General features: G+C 44.1%; 1 protein-coding gene across 1 annotated transcript in view; it reads right to left on the reverse strand.

The window, feature by feature from the left end:
• LOC110524646 (PDZ domain-containing RING finger protein 4) overlaps positions 1 to 12,976 on the reverse strand; it is a 107,760-nt gene extending 94,784 nt beyond the window's left edge. The window contains exon 1 of the mRNA XM_021604493.2: positions 12,482 to 12,976. Within this exon, the coding sequence (XP_021460168.2) occupies positions 12,482 to 12,550 (69 nt within the window). The 5' untranslated portion in view covers positions 12,551 to 12,976. The remainder of the gene's footprint in view (positions 1 to 12,481) is intronic.
• Positions 12,977 to 13,288: the final 312 nt, after the last annotated feature.

Genomic DNA, 13,288 nt, shown 5'->3' on the forward strand with positions numbered 1-13,288 from the left:
TGGCAACCCAAACTGGCTGTGCACATCGTTGTAAAGTCAAGATACTTCCAGACAAATGAGCATTGCTCTAAAGTGTTTGCGACATGCTCCTTGCTATTTACTTCAACAAATATTCTGTAGAAACTTTGAGAGGCACCCAAATGATTCATCAGATAGTGTGTAGTGCTGAAATCACTTAACATCCTCGGGACGCTCTCCTCAAACATCCGTGCCAGGTGTTTCAAATCAAGATTTGTTTGTTTTTGTCTTGTGTTTTGTATGCATTCAAATGACCAGGTGTGCTACTGTTTCAGTAGTCTATTTGCCATTGACGGGAGGCACTGTAACAGTTCATTTAACACCCAAGCAGGCCTGGACCTCATCAACGCTCAGGTCGGATAAACATGTCACAACACGAGCACACACACTGAAGCTACCTGCACATGGAGATCGAAGAGATGAGAGAGAGAGAGAGAGAGAGAGAGAGAGAGAGAAGGGCGAGTGAGTGGAGGGGATACAACTCATTTTGAAGAGCCCTCGCGTTCGGCCAGCGGGGCTGAGAAGATGGTGGACGGGGCGGTTCGGGGATTTGATATACGGCTGAAAAGGTCAACGCCGCTCTTATTGGGATAAGAAAGCGACAGAAAAGGAAAAGGTCAATTCATCAACTCCCTCTTAAATCCTCCTCCCCTGCCCGCGCCTCCTGAATGAGATTTAGTAGAGTGACGGATAAACCCCATTGACTTGATATCTTCCCGTAAATTTGCCAGGACCAACGTTAGTGGGGAAAGGGGAAATCCTTTGCCATGTTGCAGGACAAAATAAGACAGTCATGTTATCTAGCGTTACATGATCAGTGGGGAGAGGCTCATTCTAGACAACAAAAATATGAGCTGTTTGAGCTATCAACAGCTACCGTGCTCAGTGGCGATTTTAGCATGTACATCTTGGTGGGGCAAAAAAAAAAGTGGGATGCATGCCAGGAAAGCCACTACACAACACTAAACAATACATTAATTGCACTGTAACGGTGACAAACGGTCCCCGCAAACTGTTAGTTAAAGCTGTCCCAACAGCAGTGTCCCAACAGCAGAGTTCCAACACCTTACCACTGCTACACCTGGCTATCAGCGGAGCCTTGTCTGGTAGCAAAACAGTTCATTCAGCCTCATTTACTGCCTTTAAAAAAACATAGCTGATATGGCTGACTTGCTTAAACAAATGTGGTTTCTACTGACAATTGAGATGTACAAACTATGGCACAAGGGGACAACAAGCGGATAAGAGGCCATCCGTAATTTCGAAGACATTAATGAGCGAGCTAGGACGGACGTAGTCAATACAACGATTTGTTCAGCACTTTGAAAATGTACAGCGACAGAATTCCGAACATGGGCCGTTCTTACAGTTCCCAGTTGTCTTGAACTCACTGAAGTCAGATTTTGCATTTCCGAGCTAACAGTTGTTTTGAGCCAATAGTGATCAAAGCTGTCATCAAGGCAGAGGGTGGCTACTTTGAAGAATCTCAAATATAAAGTATATTTTGATTTGTTTATCACTTTTTTGGTTCCTTCGTAGTGTTGATGTCTCCACTATTATTCTACTTATGTGGAAAATAGTACAAATACAGAAAAACCGTTGAATGAGTAGGTATGTCCAAACTTTTGACTGGTATTGTATATCTGTTTCAACCATTTTCAACCTAAAAAAAATGTGGAATAAGTAAAGACTGATTTCTGGTCAATCAGATGGAAAAGGGGTCTTAGGAAACATCTACGAGAAAAAGTATTAGAAGGTATTAAAAGGTAATGTTGAGGTAAAGACCCCTGATAGTAGATAGCGCAATGACTGGAAGTCTATGGTGACGCTAGTTAGTACTGGCTCCCGAAACTACTCGAAGTTTGCTCGAATACCCATACTAACATACTGTATACTACATACTTAATGAGTATATACTACATCCTATGTACTATTAGTAAATTTTAGTCCACTGTAAACGAGCGGTATGCTTTGTTGAGCATACTAGCGCTGTCTACCGGAAGCACAGTGGTGGCAGCATCATGTTGTGAGGGAAATTATGTGGATATATTGAAGCAACATCTCAAGACATCAGCCAGGAAGTTAAAGCTTGGTTGCAAATGGGTCTTCCAAATGGACAATGACCCCAAGCATACTTCCAAAGTTGTGACAAAATGGCTTAAGGACAACAAAGTCAAGGTATTGGAGTGGCCATCACAAAGCCCTGACCTCAATCTTAAAGAAAATTTGTGGGCCGAACTGAAAGAGTGTGTGCGAGCAACGAGGCCTACAAACCTGACTCAGTTACACCAGCTCTGTCACGAGGAATGGGCCAAAATTCACCCAACTTATTGTGGGAAGCTTGTGGAAGGCTACTCAAAACGTTTGACCCTAGTTAAACAATTTAAAGGCAATGCTACCAAATACTAATTCTGACCCCCCTGGGATTCTGACCCACTGGGAATGTGATGAAAGAAATAAAGGCTGAAATAAATCATTCTCTCTACTATTATTCTGACATTTCACATTCTTAAAATAAAGTGTTGATCCTAACTGACCTAAGACAGGGAATTTTGACTAGGATTAAATGTCAGGAATTGTGAAAAACTGAGTTTAAAAGTATTTGCCTCAGGTGTATGTAAACCTCCAACTTCAACTGTATGACGTGTATTAATTAGACTTTGACTTTCAAAAGACACGTCATTAGCCTCAAGGGGGGTCCAACAAGGCCAGGGTTTTCTCGTGTTAATCACTGTCACGGAGACCAGTCAAACCATGTCAAGTTTGCATTAGGCTACATGCTACATATTAAACACCAACAACAAAGGAACTTCAATGATATCCGAACAATATGTGAATACACATAATAGCCCATAGCCTTTATAAGCTAGAACAGTGGTCCCCAAACTTTTCTTAGTCGAGATCACTTCATGAGTCAAAATGCAAGCCGAGTGCAATTCTCTGATGGGCGCTGGAGATCAAGTGCACCTATAATGTATTGTGTGATATCAGTTAAATGACAAATAGCCTATACGGCCTAAACTATAGCACAAGTGTGAAGAAGCACAGGGCAAAGTTATTTTTCCAATTCAATAACATTTCCCAAATTGATAGGCAATTTACATGGAAATAAATATTGTTTCATGCATTTGCCTTTTTTCATATACAATAAGAGAGGTCCAACTTTCTTCAGGTAGACCTACCCCTTACTATAAATAAGGTAGAGACCCTTATATTTCAAAACTCGAATCCCAGGCTATATGATAACACTGGTAATAGGTCAGTTGTTGTAGGCTATTACCTGGCACATCGGAGCATAAATTGAAAGTTTAGGATCACTTAGAAATGTCTTTGTTTTTGAAAGAACAGCACATTTTTTGGTCCAACATCAAATTGATCAGAAATACAGTGTAGACATGGTTAATGTTGTAAATGACTATTGTTGCTGGAAACGGCTGATTTCTTTTTAATGGAATATCTACATAGGCGCACAGAGGCCCATTATCAGCAACCATCACTCCTGTGTTCCAATGGCACGTTGTGTTAGCTAATCCAAGTTTATCATTTTTAAAAGCTAATTGATCATTAGAAAACACTTTTGCAATTATGTTAGCACAGCTGAAACCTGTTTTGATTAAAGAAGCAATAAAACTGGCCTTCTTTAGACTAGCTGAGTATCTGAAGTATCAGCATTTGTGGGTTTGATTACAGGCTCAGAATTCTTCTGAAACTCGTCAGTCTATTCTTGTTCTGAGAAATGAAGGCTATTCCATGTGAGAAATTGGCAAGAAACCTTTTCTTTACCCCAAACTTTTGAACGGTAGTGTATATATTTCACTGGACAGATGGTCATGCAGAGAGTGCGAGTCGAAGTAGAGAAGCGTGTTTCATGATTTCTAAAAGTGTTGAATAAAAACAGCATTGTATTGCTGATCATTGTCTCTGAATGTCCCGAAACTGCGATCGATACGGAGGGGGACTGGAGGCCTTCATGGCGGGATCACTGATATCCAATAACTTGGCATTGATTCAACGTCACATGCTTATTGTTGACAACAACACGTATTGTTACTGCTATAGACAACTACTGTCTGTCTAGTATAGCTATTGTACTACAGTATCATTTGTATTATCGTCCTACGAATGGCTTTGCCAGCGCATTCACTGTATATTTAGAAATGCTGTGTGAAATGTATGTCAAATACTTTAAAGAGAATGCTGTATGAGCTCTGTGGTTCTGTGTTCAGTGTGAGCGCTTGGTTATGTAATCCACTGCAGTAGTTTCTCCTCTAGCAGAGACCAGAGAACTACTGTGTGAATAATACCACACGCTTCAGGCCTAGACAAGGAACAGGGAGAGGTAAATATTCCTAGTTTGTAAACAACTGTGCAACTACGGTTGAATGGTGGAAACCCGGTTACTGAGATTTACCGGGATTTACCGCCCGAAACCATTCCCTTTTCCGGCATAAATATCTGAGAGAAACAGATAAATCATAATACATTATTTACATGAACAGGATTTGCTTGATATGGAACTGTTAAATGATATGCAATGTCTAAATCTGGCTGATCTACGGCCTCTGCATGATGAAACAACACTCAGGGTGGGGACAGACAGACCATCTCAGTATGGAGTATAGATCACAATGCATGTAGACCTATCATCTCATCATGGTAACTTGTTTTCTTGTGACAGGTAGGCCTACATTTGCTGCAGCATAGCCTATGCTCCATTAATATGAGGACCGAATGGACGTCTAATTTACTCCATCTCCATCTGGCTTTCGGGCGTCACCTTGTCTTTTAATTGTAAAGAATATAATTGTTTTTAATTGCAGCTGCAGAGTTTTAAAACAGCCTATCACTCGAATATCATTGCGCACTCTCTCGCAGTCTTTCTCTCCCTCTCCATCAACTCCATTGATATCCTCTGTCTCGTGCGCAATACGCAAACACCTGTGCCCCCCGCCGGCCTTTCTCTTGGAGTCCCATGCAGGAAAAGCTAGACTAGAATAGCTTATACCAATAGACTATTCGAAGAGGGATGCAAGCTCTTTTTTGCTGAATGTTAAATACAGCAGACAACAGAACTCACGGGTAGTTTGAAAGAAGAGCGAACATGTGATGGTGGTAAGCTATAGCAGTTATTTATTCAGACCCATAACCATTCAAACTTCGAGAAGAAAAGTGAAAGCCTTCTGCATCTAATTCTATTCCTATATTATTCAAGTATATCATTACAAAGATAAGGACAACGAAATGTTTTTCATTTAACTGTTGAAAGTGAGGAAGGAATGAAGCAACGATAGAGAGAGGTAGGCTAATAATATTAAGGGAAATATTATGAAAGGCATATATGCGTCAGCCTACTAATTATACAAATAGACCCTATTATATTTCAAAATTACAATCAAATTCGCCTATACTTGTAACTTTGTTAAAAACTACATTTCCTACTGGAGCTTGTTTCATGTATTTACCTGAGAGAGCATATACAGTAGCTAGCTACATTTACAACTTCTATGTTTTTCTGTCATGCGTAATGTGCAGTAGTCCATATATGTATTGGATAACGGCACAATCATTTGTTTTTTGGGGGGGTTCATTGAATGTCATTAATGAACGGCTCATAAAATGTATTTAATATGTCTCATCAGGCTCAGGTAGCATCAGGTTTGAATTTTCACGCTGATCAAAGCAGTAATTAAATCCAGACATTTATATGCTTTATAATGCTTTTGAATGACACTTCTGGTTTTGGCAGGAAATGCCGGGTCACCCGGCAGATAAGTGATTTATTCTAGGGATGAAACGTTTGTAAAATCCCGGGAAAATGTTCAACCCTAGCCGGGACATATCTCAACATTTTTCCATGGCCAAAAATGAAAACACGAAGCTGACCAAACTTGTTGGTCCTTTACAAACCTGCTGTATGTAAAATACTGTGTGACAGCTTGGAAAATAAATAAATGTGACTCTGGATGACAACATAATGATGTTTGTTTCCAACATTAGGGCTGTATATTCCTAAAGAACCGGATTTCCTTGCCACGATACTAACGAGTATTGCGATACCGGTAGTGCAAAGTGGATAAAGATCAACTCAGCAATACAGCATATGTATTAGTGAGAGAGACTCCTTCAGACATGGTGGAGGTGGATAATGATAGACCAGGATTCTGATTAAAACCAGGAGGATGAACTGCATTTGGTGCTTAAGGCTGGTGACGGGATGGAAATATGGACCTGGGTTATTCCCAGGTAAATGGGTGGACAATGAAAAGGAGGACCAGATTATATTTCAGTGTAATCTCTGGCTGGTGGACACAAGATCAATCAAGCCCCCCCCCCCCCCCCCCCCCCCCCCCTCTCCTTGTTCTCTCCTATCAATTTTAATGGTTGAGGGACATCATTCAAAAAAAATGTAATGGGACAAGAAGATGGATGAGAACATTTGTAGCTAACAGAACAGTCTGGAGATAGAGAGGGAGGGAGGGAGCAGTTGAGAGAGAGAGAGAGAGAGAGAGAGAGAGAGAGAGAGAGAGAGAGAGAGAGAGAGAGAGAGAGAGAGAGAGAGAGAGAGAGAGAGAGAGAGAGAGAGAGAGAGAGAGAGAGAGAGAGAGAGAGAGAGAGAGAGAGAGAGAGAGAGAGAGAGAGAGAGAGAGAGAGAGAGAGAGAGAGAGAGAGAGAGAGAGAGAGAGAGAGAGAGAGAGAGAGAGAGAGAGAGAGAGAGAGGAGAGAGAGAGAGAGAGAGAGAGAGAGAGAGAGAGAGAGAGAGAGAGAGAGAGAGAGAGAGAGAGAGAGAGAGAGAGAGAGAGAGAGAGAGAGAGAGAGAGAGAGAGAGAGAGAGAGAGAGAGAGAGAGAGAGAGAGAGTCCTTATAGTGCCAGTGAAAACCATCACAAACACACACCAACTACAGTATTTCCCACATTGTCTGATCCCTTTTTAAAAGGGGTTCTCTTCATCAAATAGTCCCTCACAAGACACGTTGATAACACTGCATCACTATTGTTTTTTGTGTGAGATATATACGGGCTTCCGAGTGGCGCAGCGGTCTAAGGCACTGCATCTCAGTGCTACAGGCATCACTGCAGACCCTGGTTCGATCCCGGGCTGTATCACAACCGGCTCTGTTCGGGAGTCCCATACACAATTGGCCCAGTGTCGTCCGGGTTAGGGGAGGGTTTAGCCGGGCTAGGCCGTAATTGTGTTCCTAACTGACTTGCCTGGTTAAATAAAAGTTCAATTAAAAAAAATATTGATGTGTTGAAGCTACCGAACTGTCCCTTCAAGCAGTTGGCACACAGTTCAGATACTCATCGGTACAACACATGCAATCAGAGGGCTCTTCACAGTCCCAAGGGAAGACCACAGTATTAAATAGAGCCATGGCTACATAACTCTCTGCACCCCCCCCCCCCCCCCCCAAGCTAGTAAAAACAGATAAAATAACACCTCACTGCACAAAGGGGACTGTGAAGAGACACAGACATTTTATATATCTTGTATTGTGATTTTTCACTGTATTATGTGTGACAAATGCACGGAGGCTTGTTGTGCGACTACACTGAACGTCTTTACCTCAGATCAACCTGTTAACAACTCTTGCAAAACTCACTCATCCAGCCCTGACACCTGCGTTGGCGCACATCCTGATACAGCCTGATACATCCTGAAAGCAACAGTACTCAAATACTCAACTGAGCTACGACACAACACGACGTGTTAGATATTTTGTGTGTGTACTGATGTGTCGACTCTGTGTGCCGCTTTAAATGTATGTCGATCAGTCCTGGACTAATAATGTTCTGTACTGCCACATTATGGCATGCTTAATGTGGAACCCAAGACGAGTAGCTGCTGCTTTTGGGGATCTTAATAAATACCAAAAATACCAGACTCCATTTTTATGTTTGATTTCTTGACCTGCAAGTGATATGAGGTGGTGCTGTACAGCAGCAGGAGCGCCGCAATAGAGCATCCTGCAACACTGGACGCTATGAGGTGAAGTTTCCCCTAGGTACAGGATTTTAACCATTTGTGGGGGAAATGCAAAACTGACCCCAGATCGGGGTCATGGGGAAATGTCACCCTTGTCCCTGCAGGATGCAGCACGTGTGGTACTCGGGTGGCGCTCCTGCCTCTTTGCGGAAAGAGAACCCGTACTCCGTACATCATAGAACTCTTTGGAATCAACCTTTTCACCCAGGCTCAGATGGTTTCCGGATCTGCCTCATTTCAGCTCTGTCACCCAGAGACGCCACTCAGTCGCTTCGCGAAGCGCCGCAGACACCGACACGCCAAGACGGCTTAAACATTACAATGCGTCGGTTGAAAAGTTCTTCATTTCGACATTCAGAGACCCGAAGGAGACAACTGCAGCATTTACAATCCATTTGCTTAAGCAGCTCTTCATCAAACAACTCACCGCACCACATCCATAATGTATTTTTCCGTGATACAATTTCTGGATGCAAAGAACAATCTCATACAATCAATTTATTTCCTAAAGCATTTTTGGGGTAGAGTGAACATGTTTCCTTTTTTTTCCCCCCTTCTTCATCTACACTGTATCAGGGCCAGTTATCAGGCGGTGTTGTGCCTCATTGACTTAACGCTGTTTTCCATTTCATTCCCAAACGCAGCAGAGCTCGACTCTGCGCCTACCTACTCATTTCTTTCAGAACCCATCATCGTGCTCTGCTTTCTTCTAAATGGGTTCATTGGAAAGCAAGGAAGGAATGGTCATTGGAAAAGGACTAACAATCAACTCGGAGTAGGTGTTATAATGGTAGAGACACATTTCGGCTCTGGCGCTTGGGCATTCCGTCAGCAACAGTGACAGCTGTCTGTTAGTGTGGCCTAGGGGTGACATATTAACATGACTTTACACTCAATTCACTCAAGCTATTGGAATCCCAATCCCCCCGAGACCAAACTACAACACTAATGCTTTACTTTGATTCTAAGGTAATTCAGTTTGTACACTCCTATCATGGATATACCATAACAAGAAAGCACAATGGAGAACACATTCATCTAAGCTAATGGACGCTTACTGTAAACTACTATAGCAGACTGCTGGAATCCCATCATAGCCATTAATCTCTGAGCTCCACTCTGCTACGTTTGCTGTGCCACTCATCAACATCTGTGGTGCTGCTAATTAGCCCCAAAAAGCCACACATCAGTGGGTCTGAGCAGCAAGGAGACATGACACAATGAGATTTTCTAAAATCTATACGAGCTCCCAGAGCGAAGAAACTATGCTATTGTCTAGAAGAATGTATTTTAGGGGGTTTGGGTAGCCTACTGTGTCATTTGAAAGAAAGTAAGAGCTGTTAAGCATGCCAATAGCATGCCAAGCATGCCAATAGGGTTCACTTGTGTTCTATCCTTGTCACTGAAACACTGTCTTCACCAACAGGACAATCACTGGGAGGTGAGAGAGAGAGAGAGCGAGAGAGAGAGCGAGAGAGAGAGAGAGAGAAGGAACAGGAAATATAAAATAAATGATGTGGCTTTCGGTCAGGTTCAGAGCCGAAAATAAAGAGATAGCAACTGGAGAGAGGAAGAGGGAGAGAGGGGCAGCAAACAGAGAGCGTGAAAGGGAAATAGGAGAGGTGAGAGTGAATACAGCTCCCACAGCTCATGGGTCAGTGCAGCAGGGACAGTGTCACAATTGCTTCTGAATGTGGAGAGAGGAGAGGGGAGGCGTGAGGGTGAGGGGAGGCGGAGAGGAGAGGCGTGAGGGGGACCATCCACTGTGACTGACTCCTGCTCCTGAAATCAGCGTCTCTCTCACGCCGGGAAGATGCTCTGCATAATAACAAAGGATTCCAGCTCTCTGTGTGGCATGTAGGTAGAGCGAGAGAGAGAGAGAGAGAGAGAGAGGGGGGGGGGGGGGGGAGTGAAAGCGAGAGAGCAAGAAAGGTAGTGTGAAAGAGATAGAAGATGTAGCGTTGCCACTCCAACCAGAGAGAGAGAGAGAGCAAGAGAGAGAGTGAGAGAGAGAGTGTGAGAGAGAGAGAGAGTGAGACAGAGAGAGAGTGAGAGAGAGAGAGAGAGAGAGACAGAGAGAGAGTAAGAGAGAGAGAGAGAGAGAGAGAGAGAGAGAGAGTGAGACAGAGAGAGAGAGAGAGAGAGAGAGAGAGAGTGAGACAGAGAGAGAGTGAGAGAGAGAGAGAGAGGGAGACAGAGAGAGGGGGAGCGTGTCCTCTGTGCAGTGGAGCTCTCACAGACAAAACACAGCGGGTTGGAAGTGTGTCAGTGTGTCTTTGTGGTCAGGAGGATACGTTTGTTATGACAGGGGACGCTTGCGTGCAGAGCTCACACACTGCAACAGCTAACCTAGTCCTCCATTCCTTCTCACGCTGTTCCTTCTGACACTCTCTCTTCTTGCTCAATACCTTTCCATCTCTTCAGCTGTTCCCACGATTCTCTTTCCCATTTTTTTCAACAATCTTCCTCCGTTTTGCGTTCTTTCATTTTCTCTCTCTTTTCCTCTCTCTCTTTCTCCCTCTTGTTCTCTCTTTTCCTCTCTCTCTCTCCCTCTTGTTCTCTTTTCCCCTCTCTCTCTCCCTCTTGTTCTCTCTTTTCCTCTCTCCTCCCTCCTTCTCCCTTTTCCCCTTCCTCTGAAAGTTTCAACTAGGTTTGCTTTAAAGACAAAGACTATCAACCAAATAGCTCCTCCATTACTGGTGCCAGTGCAGAAGCTTAAAACTATCTGACGCAAGCATCACCTTTATTCATTCATACAACGCCAATTACTATGACAACGCCCCTCACTTGAGTATATGACACAGACTCCAGTTGCACAGGACGAGCTGAGAAACGACAGGCAGCGGTTAACACAGCCTTCCCCCTAACCAACCTCCTTATCCTCTTTAAGGTTAAAGAGAGACATTTCACACCTAATTGATGCACCGAATAGTTTTTTATAAATCAGCTAACGAGGGCTGTGATCACACTCGTGTGAAGACACTGCATGTTGGAGGGTGGGGGGGGGGGGGGGGGGGGTTGGTGGAGTTCAATGGTTGAGCTCCAGGATAGGCTGAGCTCCTCCGTTATTAGCCTGTCGTGAGATGAGGCCTGGAGCGGGAAATAAGGGGAGAATGGGGGAGTTTTGAGGGAGACTAACACCACACGTTTATCCACTGAGCCACATAATTAAAAGATGCTTAAATATCGAGATCCACATACCGGTAATGAAAATGCTACGGTACGTGAGTCATGCTTACTAAAGCTTACTAGTAATCCAAAGGAGAGTTAGACCATCAACTCTTCGTTGTGAGACGTCCCTCCTTGTTTATGCTTCATGCCTGAGTTAAAAAAGTATAAACAAGACATTGTTTCTTGAAGACCAAAGCTGAAAGAGTAAAGTACTAGTGTACATTGCCAGTGAGATTGAGACAGCTTGAAGCGAACAGAAACACATAGGTATCTTCCAAAATGAGATTAAGTTTTCCAATTGACTATAAACTCAAACATGCTCAAAGCACTCCCCCACAAAGACGATTACAAACATTCCCAACCCCAAACAACCTCGCATGAACACACTCAAAGACTCAAACAGTCCCTTAAACACTAAACAATCTGCTACCGATCACACGAAGACAGACGACACAATTTGTACGAGCCAGTCACAAATTGTTCTAATCCCAAATAACATGTACCCAAACAAACAGCTTTTCACCCCAGAACGTGTGACAAGACACCGAATTGTTAACAACCCCCCAAAAAAGACTGGACAATAAATATAACCGAACTGTTAAATCACAACAGTCTGAACACTTCAAGTCTGCTTTTAGTACGACTGTTCTACCTGCTCTCAGCCTCTCTGACTGAATGAATGGATTCCACTCCACTCTGACACATCTGAAGCGCTCTTCTGACGAGGTGCGGAACTCACCGTCAGAGCTCTCCCTAGCCGGAAACACACAAGTCTGTCTCTCTCCTCTCTCTCTCTGTATTTATCTCTCACTCTCTTTCATGACGCGAAGCACTTTATTACGCGTGTCGAAAATCGCTATACAAATAAAGTTATTATTATTATTATTATTTGTCTCAGCTAAAATACCTCCTGTTCTCCTAACAGGTAATCCGAAGGAAGCTCTCCTTGCCTCTTTTCAATACACAGAGATGCTTTGCACACAGCACACGGCAACACCATCAGGGCCGGCCCTAGCCTTTTGGGGGCCCAAAACATTTTATATGCCTCCATCTTGATGGGGGGGGGGGGGAGTTTTAGAGTTAATTTCCTGAAATAGACACATCTTGCGATGAGGCATAGAGAAAATGTTGCAATTTTAAAGCAAGGGGCCGTAAGCGGACATCGCTTACGCCTAGTGCCGGCCCTGCTCATCATAGACAGCACACATCACACACCGTCACAGAACACACGCCATGCACACAAACACACTGACTGAATGGCAGCACTGTGACAGTGAGACTCAGCGGTGTCGGTATCCTCCACTCACCTGTGCGATCTCATACAGCAGCTTATAGTGTTCCTCTCGTTTCTGTAAAGTGCACAGATTGCAGCCCATTCTAATCGTCGTGGCAACGCCGGGCGTCCAATCGTCCCCGAGCGACAGCAGCAGCAGTGGAACCGTACGGACAGGGGGTCACCCTCCAGACCGGTGCACCCGTTCTCATCAGTCACTCCGTAGTGGGCATCTCACACACACCACACATTGACACACTCACATTCGCAAACAAACACCCTCATACACACCGAGCCAAGGATATGCAAAGCTCCAGCGTGGTAGAACAGAAGGAAGCTCTAATGTGAAGCACTGTAATGGATACAGCAGTAGGAGCAGCTGTGATAGTAATGGTAGCGGTTTCAGCATCAGCCGGTGCCTCTCTCTCTCTCTCTCTCTCTCTCTCTCGTCTCCTCTCTCTCTCTCGTCTCCTCTCTCTCTCTCTCGTCTCCTCTCTCTATCTCTGTCTCTCACTCACTCACACACTACACGCTGGAGTTGTGACTCCCGCTCTCCCGCTCACCGAGAAAGACACTCCCCCTTTTCTTATCGGTTCACTTAGCCTTGGTGCACATGTCTACACAGATAGCTGCTCATGAATAAGGAGGTAGGCTGGGTTCATATTCATGAGGGGGTGTGGTCAGGGGAGGGATCTGGTGAGGTAAGAGGGTTGTGTGGTACCCAGCGTGTTGGCTCATTAAGATCAAGGAACACTTACACAATGAGGTTCCTTTGTGTGAGCAGCACCTCGGAGGAGGCTGAGCAACACTGCATTCCCGCTGAATTATACAGAGAGAGAGA

This window comes from Oncorhynchus mykiss, chromosome 1, assembly GCF_013265735.2.
Source record: "Oncorhynchus mykiss isolate Arlee chromosome 1, USDA_OmykA_1.1, whole genome shotgun sequence".
NCBI classification, from domain to species: domain Eukaryota; kingdom Metazoa; phylum Chordata; class Actinopteri; order Salmoniformes; family Salmonidae; genus Oncorhynchus; species Oncorhynchus mykiss.